Below are 10,384 nucleotides of genomic sequence, written 5' to 3' on the forward strand. Positions count from 1 at the left end.
TTATAGCATCCATGTTACCTAAGTATACTGGATAAAAGTGCTATTTAGGCAATTATGTGCTTCATATTTTTTCCATTAAACAGTAATATACATAATTAAATATTAAAAAATAAAATTAATTTTCAAATCAACTTTTTAAATCTTTTTTTTTAAGATTTTTATTTCTTTATTGACAGAGAGAGGCACAGTGAGAGAGGGAACACAAGCAGGGGGAGTGGGAGAGGGAGAAGCAGGCTTCCCGCGGAGCAGGGAGCCCGATGGCGGGGCTCGATCCCAGGACCCTGGGATCATGACCTGAGCTGAAGGCAGACGCTTAACGACTGAGCCACCCAGGTGCCCCTCAAATCAATTTTTCAAAGCAGACATCACAGAATTACATTTAGCTATAGATAAGATTATTTTTCAATGACTAAACATTATTTTAAGATTTTAATTTTTATTTATTTTTATCTTTTTAAAGATTTTATTTATTTGACAGAGAGACACAGCGAGAGAGGGAACACAAGCAGGGGGAGTGGGAGAGGGAGAAGCAGGCTTCCTGCCGAGCAAGGGAGCTGGATGTGGGGCTCCATCCCAGGACCCTGGGACCATGACCTGAGCTGAAGGCAGACGCTTAACGACTGAGCCACCCAGGTGCACCGCCCCCCTCCTTTTTAAAAAGATTTTATTTGACAGAATATTTTTTGGAGAGATCCTGCGCAAGGGTGCGCACAAAAAGGGGAGGAAGGGGAGAGAATCCCAAGCAGGCTCTCCACTGTCAGCACAGAGCAACTCAGGGCTGGATCTCAGGACTCTGAGATCACGACCTAAGCCAAAAACAAGAGTCTGATGCTTAACGGACTGAGGCATCCAGGCGCCCCAACCAAGCATTGTTTTTGTTAGTCAGAATAAAAGACAAATGGTTATTAAATATGGATAATGAAGAAATGAAAATTCAGCTCTTTTATGTGCCAATGACTGTCAAAATTTTTTTTTTCTCTTTTTCTTTCAAGATTTTTTATTTATTTGACACAGAGAGAGACACAGCGAGAGAGGGAACACAAGCAGGGGGAGTGGGAGAGGGAGAAGCAGGCTTCCCGTGGAGCGGGGAGCCCGATGTGGGGCTCGATCCCAGGACCCTGGGATCATGACCCAAGCCGAAGGCAGATGCTTAATGACTGAGCCACCCAGGCGCCCCAAAATTTTTCTAAAAGTTGTTTTCATTTCATAAAAAAAGTCCAAAATATTCCTTTAGTATTTTAAACTGAAGTTTATTGGTGGAGAAATGTAACAGTCAATAACATAAAGTAAATTTACTTCAACTGAATTTTTTAAAGAAATCTGATCATTTCACCTAGGTAAATAAACAAACACTCAGTGACCCATCATGTCTCCTCTGCGAAGTTTCTCATCTATCAAGACCTAACAAAAGAAATGATCACTACTTCCTCTGCTTTATCTTACACACACACACACACACACACACACACACACACACACACACATATGTGTGCGCGTGCCTCCACAATCCAGATATTCCTATGGCTTTTCTCTCCATTTGAAAGGACCTTCACCAATATGCTTAGAAAATGCAAATAAATCTTTTGGTCATTAAAGTTCAAATTAGCAGTGAGTTTTGTAAGGGTAAATACAAATCAAGAAAGAAAAAAAATTCTCTGAGGCAAAAAGAGAGACTCCATCTATCCGTCACTTTTCTTAGACTATTTGCTTTAGAAAACTTATAATTGTGAATTCTTCCTATGTCCTTTGAGATATATGTAAATATTTATAAAAGTTAATTAAGTAAGTCCCTTGCCAGCTTTAAAACCCAGTCATCTTTTTCTTGAAGACCAAAGGGCATCTCTTTGAAATGTAATCACGGAGGAAGCTAGGATACCATCTCCTAGTTTCCAAGGGAGGTTGGGAGCCTAACATCAGCAGGAGCCAGGATCCAAGTTACAAAATTCCATCCCTCCATAAAGATATGAGAAATCTATTTGTCCTTAGGATAAAGCAATCAACGAACACCAACGGCCATTCTGAAGTGAATTTAAGATGGATTTTGTGTGACAAATGGTGCTGTGAAGTCCTCTTACTTGAAGTCCAGCTGTTTATTTTAAGAACACGTGTGTCCTGGGTTGTATTTGCCTGACCATATAAAAGGTTGAGAGTTCTTACTGACTTCACTGTCTCTTTAGTAGGTTGCCCCTGATGCACTTTACATCATGGTTTAATGCATGTTCAAGAACAAAACTATTTGCTAGTAGTGTGGAGAAGTTTTCTGGAGCATCAGCAGATTTTTCTGATAATTATATTTCCCCAATAGTTTCTACCTTGGAAATCCAAGACACCAAAGATTCCCTCCATGTATTATCATGAAATCCTCAAATTTCAGTAGTAATACTACCAGTTGAGAAAGTCATCTTTGAGTAATTATTCTTACATTTTTATTGTGGTAAAATAGACATAAAATTGACCATCTTAACCATTTGATTATTTTAAAATAATCTCTATACCCCACATGGGGATTAAACTCATGACCCGAAGATGAAGAGTCACATGCTCTACTGACTGAGCCAGCCAGGTGCCCCTATCCATCTTAACCATCTTAAGTGTACAAGTCATTCACATTAAGTACATTCACATTGTTGTGCTACCACCAGCACCATTCATCCACAGGACTTTTATATCACTCCAAATGGAAACTCCATACTGAAGAAACAGAAATCTCCATTCCCCTCTTTCCCCCAGTGCCTGGTAACTAATACTCTACTTTCTGTCTCTGAGTTTGACTATTCTAAATACCTCATATAAATGGAATCATTTAATATTTGTCTTTTCTTGTCTTGCTTATTTCAATAAGCGTATCTTCAAGGTTTATCCATGTTGTAGCATGTGTCAGAATCTAATTCATTTTTAAGGCTGAATGATTCAATACCCTATTGTATGTTATACACCATGCTTTATCTACTCATCCAGACTTGGACATTGGGGTTGTTTCCACCTTTTGGCTATTGTGAATAATGCTCCTGTAAACATTGATGTACAAAATACCTGTTTGAGTCTTGCTTTCTATTCTTTTGGGTATAGTGGAACTGCTAAATCATATGGTAACACTATGTTTTATTTTTTAAAGAAATGCCATATATTTGAGTAATTACGTATACCATGTTCATTTTCTGGCAATCCAATAAGCAATATGAAGTCATAATTTTTATTCAATACTGAATCTCAAAGTCTTTGCATATAAGCCCACAAATGTTGAACCAAGTAATCAAATAAATGGTAGGATGTTTTGGAAGAAACTCATGGCCCAGAGACCACACTTAGAGCATTTGTTTTCCTTGTCCAGCAGACAAAGTAAAACTTTGAGATTCGGGTATCACTGAAAATGAAGACAAAGGGGCTGAATGTTGGGAAGCCTAAAGACACCAGTGCAGAGAGGTTCAACAGCCAATGGCTCGGGTTCACAACCTGGATCACCCAGAAGGATAAAACAGAAGAGAGAGAGTACAAGGAGATAAACATGCTCACCAGGATCAGGATGGTGCGTGTAGCTCTGGTCTCAGGGGAAGCTCTAGGGGAAAGGCTGTTGTGAATGTACTGGACTCGCTGCTTGTGCCTGAGCAGGACGAGGACCATGGAAGCGTTAGTCCACATCATGAAGACCAAACACATAACATCAGTGAAGATATAAATGACTGCAGCTATGGAGAACACCAATCTCTCAGGAATGGGTGAGGAACAATATCTATAAATGCCCGCCATACTCAGGTTTTTACTACTCTTTGGGCCACTTACATTTGTAATAACAATTATATTTAACAAAAGACACAGAATCCAGCATATGAAACAGCAGAAGCCAATGAACATTGTGGATCTAGTTCTGAGCTCCAACCACCCAGAGAAACCGGGGCAAAGCTTACTGGCCTGGAAACCACTGAGGAGGCAGGTGGTGCTGAGGGAAACCCCTCTGGCCACTCTGTACAAACAGTAGACAAATTTACATCCAGCATCATCCAGGAAAGATTTTAATCCAAAAGCTGCAAGTGTCTGAGGGATCCCTTTAGAGAAAAGAACCAAGATGTTAGCTAAAACCAGTTGGTTAAGAATCAAGTCTGAGGGTCTCAAGACCTGTTCATTGAGCAAAATAACATTATAAAGACAAAGAAGTGAAGAATTTCCAAGGATCCCAGCACCAATCTGAGTTAGGAAGGTAAGACCCCAATTTAAGTTAACAAAAATCAATCCATCCATTTAGAGGAGATGTTGTAGTTTGATTTCATTTGAATCAGAGGAATCTGGAGACTGAAAGAGAAAATTGGGTTACTCTCATTACATCCAGAAGGTGTCTTTTCTCAAAAAACCCCACACCATTATTCCATGTGAATATGAACATCATAGATGACTTCTAATTTCTGGTTCCACACATAAGGAACTTGGAAGTCACCACTACAACCTCACCACAAGTAAAAAGGTGAACAGACTGAAAAACTAACAACTCTTTTTGGATCCAGAAGAGAGGGGAGGGCACAGGGCAAACTGCTGACCCTAGATCTGTGAGACAGGTGAATACAGGAAGTCACCCCTCCCTGGAGCAGAGACACTCGTGAGCAGAAGGAACCACCACAAGAACCAGTGCCCAGGTAGGAAAACCATAATTGATGAATGGCTGGATGCTCACTGTGGACAACTCTGAGAGCTGAAAACTCTAGGGGACCTAGTCACAGCAGGACCCCACAACATTGTGAAATTATCTCCAGGAGCTTGGCCAGATTCACACAGTAAATACTGAAACAAACAAACAAACAAACAAACAAAAAACCCTCAAGGTTCCTGCAGGAAGAGGGGAAAAGAAACCTTTTGAAATAAGCCAGAACAGTTCATTGTTCTCAACAAAGCCTGCCATCAGGGAAAACTAGTGAACCAGAACCTGACCTCCTGGGTATTATCAGAGCCTAACTAACCCGAGGAAGGCAAACACCCAACTCCAGCCCCCTCCAGCCATCCTGTTCCACCTAAGTGTGGAGGAAAAAAAAAAACAAAACAGAAACACTTGTGAAGTAAATAGTCCAGAAGCACAGAATACTGAGACCTAATCTTAGAGAATGCTTCCCCTCCCCTACACCTCAGTACCACATTACTAAAATTCCTGTTACCTATGCATCATGTCTGGCTATCAAGGAAAAAATTACCAGGTGGACCAGAAGGTAAAAAACACAATTTGAAGAGACAGCAAGCATCAGATCCAGACATAGAAGGGATGTTGGAATTATCAGATGAGGAATGTAAAACAACCATGATTAATATGCTAAGGGCTCTCTTGCATAAAGTAGACAGCATGCAAGAACACTTGAGCAATGTAAGCAGAGAGATGGAAATCCTAGGAAAGAACCAAAAATAAATGCTAGAGATCAAAAACACTGTAACAGAAATGAAGAATGCCTTTGATGGGTTTATGAGTAGGTTGGACACAGCTGAGGAAAGATTCAAATATATCAACAGAAACTTCAAAAGCTAAAACACAAGGGGAACAAAGGTTGAAAAAACAGGACAGAGGGGCACCTGGGTGGCTCAGTCGGTTAAACATCTGCCTTCAGCTCAGGTCATAATCTCAGTGTCCCGAGGATCGAGTCTCGCATGCTCAGTTGGTTAAGCATTCAACTCTTTTTTTTTTTTTTTAAAGATTTTATTTATTTATTCATGAGAGACAGAGGCAGAGGGAGAAGCAGGTTCCCCGTGGAGCAGAGAGCCCGATGTGGGACTCGATCCCAGGACCCTGGGATCATGACCTGAGCCGAAGGCAGACGCTTAACCGACTGAGCCACCCAGGTGTCCCAGCATTCAACTCTTGATTTCAGCTCAGGTGATGATCTCAGGGTCCTCAGATCAGCCCTGCAATGAGCCCTGAGTCAGGCTCCGCAACAGAATTAGATAGGATGACTGTCACAACAAAAGCCAACTTAGAATAAGGTGAATTCTACATGATAAATGACCTCTTTCATGAAACAAGACATTTTAAGACAAAGAGGAAGGGTATCTATAGAATATAACAAAATCAAAGGAGATACAAATACGATACTATGGTTAGGAAATTGTTTGGATGCTGATTCAAATGAAATATTCTGAATATTTAATAAATAAGCGATTCTGAATGATTTGGTCCTTCATGGTATTGAAGAATTAATATATTTATGGACGGTAAGATACTGTAAATAAGGGGGGAAAAGTGTCTGTCTTTTAAAGTGATGTATTTAGAGATGCAATTATATGGCTTCTAGAATTTGCTTTTAACTTAAGTAGTTCCTGGAAGAAAAGTGGGTGTAATACATGAAGTGATTTTAGCCATGGATTAGTCCTGGAGTAGATGTGTGGTAGATTCACATGGTCTATTATATTGCCTCTTCATCTTTTCAATTTACATGTGAATGCTTTAAAATTCTTATTTGAATAACAAATATTAGAATTTGTTTTCTATTTATTGTAACATTTATTTTTTCTCCTGGGTGCCATAATTTTTTTATTTTGTATCAATTAGCACACAATTTTCAAAGAGTATTATGTTGAAGTCTCTTTACATTACTATATTTCTATCATTTTTCTGAAGCCAGATTCAAACATTGTAATGCCTTTACTGTCCAGAGTCAAGTCAAAGGAAAGAGCCCAGCTATGTGAGCAGAACTGGAAACTGGAGAACACAAGGCCCAAGGAAATGGGCTGCCATTTCCCAGTTCTAACTTTTTTTGACATCTGTGTTCCAGTGTCATCAAATATAGACTGTTTTTAAAAATACGTCCTTAATTCTTATAAAAAAACAAACTTCCAATTAAAAGCCAAAGCACTCAAACAAAATATGTCTATTGTTTGGGTGAGACCTCCTGACCTTCACTTCCAGATCTCAGGAATGGATGGAGCGGTGGTTTATTAAGAGAGCACTGCCTCTTGTACGATTTTAATTTTTTCCATATTAAAGAGCACAGCCTTGCTGGAGGGGAGGTGGGTGGAGGGATGCGATAACTGAATGGTGGGCATTCAGGAGGGCATTTGACAGAATGAGCACTGGGTGTTATATGCAACTGATGAATCACTAAATTCTACCTATGAAACTAATAAACTGTATGTTAATTAAATTGAACTTAAATAAATAAGAATAAAGAGCACCCTTTATAATTATTAGAATGGTATAGAGTATTAGAGTGGTTATAACTAGCCACATATGAAAAATTTTCAGAACTATGACCACAATGTTGAAATCCACCATTTTTAAGATTACCAAAACATATCTCTAGCAAAGACAAGGCAAAAGTATAACCATATGGAATTCCTTGGCAATCACAAATTTACCTTTTAATCTGTGGAGATGATACAGTGGACTATTTGCTAAATAAATAAGTGATTAGTAAATGGAATAAAATGAATTATTATTAATATTTATAAGTTTAGAAAATGTACAAAGGCAAGGTAAAATGAATAATTTATAGATGTTTCTGTAGATACTACTTATATATACTATTCTATGTATAATATTATATCTACACATATGTGTACATATAGTATTGTCTTGGAAAATATGAGGGGAAAAAAGTGCTTTGAGAAAATGTGTGTACATGTATAGAACCACAGAATTAAATAAATATTCAAGAAAACACTTTAAAATAAGATCTAAAGAAATGCACAGGGAAACAACTATCTTGCATTAAATGCCTCAACATTTACATGATTTGATCTGGGCATCTGGGTAGCTCAGTCGGTTAAGTGTCCAACCCTTGGTCTCAGTTGAGGTCTCGATCTCACCGTTGTGAGTTCAAGCCCCACAATAATAAATAAATAAATAAAATTTTAAATAAATAAATAACTGGATCAACTAAATATAATTCTGTATAAACAATGTAATTTGTAACTAAGTGCCACACAATCCAATATCCTGCACTGGAGAAAGGAGAAGGAACAAGAGGAGAGGGAAGGGGAGGGACGGAGGAGGGGGGAGAAAGCTCAGAAAACACTATGCAGGATAAATGTCCAAAAGTCTACATGTAAGCGTATTATTTTCACTTTACAGAAAATCAAAGATAAAGAAAATAATCCTGAAAGAAAAAATACCTTACCTGTAGAGGAACATGAGAAGAATTACATCCATCTTCTCAGAAACCATGCAATTGAGTAAGAGGGAGAACAACAAGATTTTGGTCAATATTTTCAAACAAGAAAATATTTGAATCCTGGACCAGCTGTGTTTATGGATCTGGGTGCCCTTCAAAAAGGCAGTCGTTCATGGAAAAATAAAGACCTTTTCCCTTTACTTTATCCAAGTATTTTCTACGGAGGCACAATGCGGGATTAAACTGGGCACGTCTTACCTCCCAGCACAGTAACAGGAAAACACCGGCTCCACAGATCTTCTAGCTTGGAACAGATGAAATTCTCACTGCTTGATGACTGAGTGGGGTGACAACTGCAGAAATCTCAACAGATCTGGGGCAGATGCAGAGGTCTGCAGACTACCAAAGCATTTCTAAATCCGGTTAACATGTCAGAGTGGCATTAAGACATTAACACATTTTAATCCCTGATTATTCCTGCTCACTAAACCTGGTAACCTCTCTCTGAGAGAGAGAGAAATAGAGAGAGGGAGAGAGAGATACTAATTTCTATTTCCTTAAATTGGGGATAGTTTAACTTCTTCACCCTGACCCCAGAAATTTCAAGGAGAGATGAAATTACTGGTGCAATAAAGTACACCCTGCTCCCCAGAACCCAGAACAAAGGAGATGGAGGATTACACTGATCACAGAAGGTTTTCAGAGACAAACCGTCATAGCCAACCAGAGCACAACATACCACCATAGATGTTTTATTTTTTTTAAAGATTTCATTTACTTATTTGACAGAGAGAGACACAGCGAGAGGGAACACAAGCAGGGGGAGTGGGAGAGGGAAGCAGGCTTCCCGCGGAGCAGGGAGCCCGATGCGGGGCTCGATCCCAGGACCCTGGGACCATGACCTGAGCAGAAGGCAGACACTTAGCGACTGAGCCACCCAGGCGTCCCTTAAAGATTTTATTTATTTGTCAGAGAGATAGAGAGACAGAGAGAGCAAAGCAGAGGAAGCTGCAGGTAGTGGGAGAAGCAAGCTCCCTGCCAAGCAAGGAGCCTGATATGGGACTCGATCCCAGGACCCTGGGATCATGACCTGAGCCAAAGGCAAATGCTTAACTGACTGAGCCACCCAGGCACCCCCCACCACAGATGTTTGTATTAGGTGCTATCAGACACCAGGTGTCTAAGCAGAAACCAAGGGCTAAACACACTCATACCGACCATATAAGCAGGACAGAGGGCTGTGAGGGTGTGTGTGTTCACTCAGGGAGAGGACTCCAGATAGAGCTGTGACAGAGAAGGCGCGCGAGAGATGTCAAGCAACCCTGGAACAGGAAGCCTGGGGTGACCCTGTCTCAGGAACCCTCAGAAAATATCACTACTTCATGTATCCTTCTTTGTTCTGTTTCACCCGTGGAGGGATGGAAAGAAGAAATGTCTGTCCACACCGTACTTCTTATGAGCTTTATAAAGAAACATTCTACTTTCCTAAGAATCTGTCTATCTAAAAAGAAGGTCCACTTACCAAATACCTTTTCTTGCTGGGACAGTAGCAGCCATGGTCACGGTCTGAGCACAAGTGCAGAGCACAACCCTTATCCATGAAATAAAGGCTGGGGACAATATGACCTCATCTCCTTGCTGACAAGTGATTATCATTTCACTTGTGAGTTTAGTGAGTGTCTGTCTGGGGAGTGGCAATTGTCTCAGAAAAACAATTATGAAATGTGAAAATCACTTAAAGTTAGTAGGAGCAATTTGTAGTAATTAACCAATTAGAGAGAGACAGGCAGACAGATAGAGGCTGAGAAACAGACAAGAGGAAACACATCTCCGATGCCTGGAAGAAACCGGGTAAAACTGACAGGTTAGACAAGGCTACTGAGGTCTAGGAAGTGAGAGAAGGAAGCTGAGAACAAAGCCGGGCTTTGTTTCTTGCCAACCTGAGGCATTTTGCTTCCAAAATGTGATTATTTTTCAGTTCTGATAACTTTACACCACGGCAGCCTGAAAGGGAGAAGAAAAGAAAGAACTGATTAGGAACAAATTGCCTGAATGTTAGAAATGTTAGAATGTTAGAAACAAACTGGAGAAAGTGGATAAAATTTTACTCACTGCTTCAGCAGACACAGGTGAAGCGTCACTCATTATTTTTGGTATACGAGAGGTACCAGGGTTAAAAAAAAACCTTGCGAAGAACCTGCCTCTATCAAGCCAATGTTATTGTTAAGAAAGATGGACGATAACAAATAAAATACTGAATATAAGATGAAAAGTGCCTTGCAAGAAAAAAAGGGTTCGAGGGATGA

General features: G+C 39.9%; 1 protein-coding gene across 1 annotated transcript; it reads right to left on the reverse strand.

Moving 5' to 3' along the window:
* Positions 1 to 3,285: 3,285 nt before the first annotated feature.
* Positions 3,286 to 4,423, reverse strand: LOC113935704 (vomeronasal type-1 receptor 1-like). The gene has a single exon (XM_027618055.1). The coding sequence runs from the start codon at positions 4,234 to 4,236 to the stop codon at positions 3,286 to 3,288; it is 951 nt and encodes a 316-aa protein (XP_027473856.1). The 5' UTR covers positions 4,237 to 4,423.
* Between the last annotated feature and the right edge of the window lie 5,961 nt (positions 4,424 to 10,384).

This window comes from Zalophus californianus, chromosome 17 (genome assembly GCF_009762305.2).
Source record: "Zalophus californianus isolate mZalCal1 chromosome 17, mZalCal1.pri.v2, whole genome shotgun sequence".
Classification (NCBI taxonomy): Eukaryota; Metazoa; Chordata; class Mammalia; order Carnivora; family Otariidae; genus Zalophus; species Zalophus californianus.

What these genes read in the sequence shown, in the direction of transcription:
- LOC113935704 (XM_027618055.1), bottom strand. Translation starts at nt 4,236, where the DNA reads ATGGATGGATTGATTTTTGTTAACTTAAATTGGGGTCTTACCTTCCTA.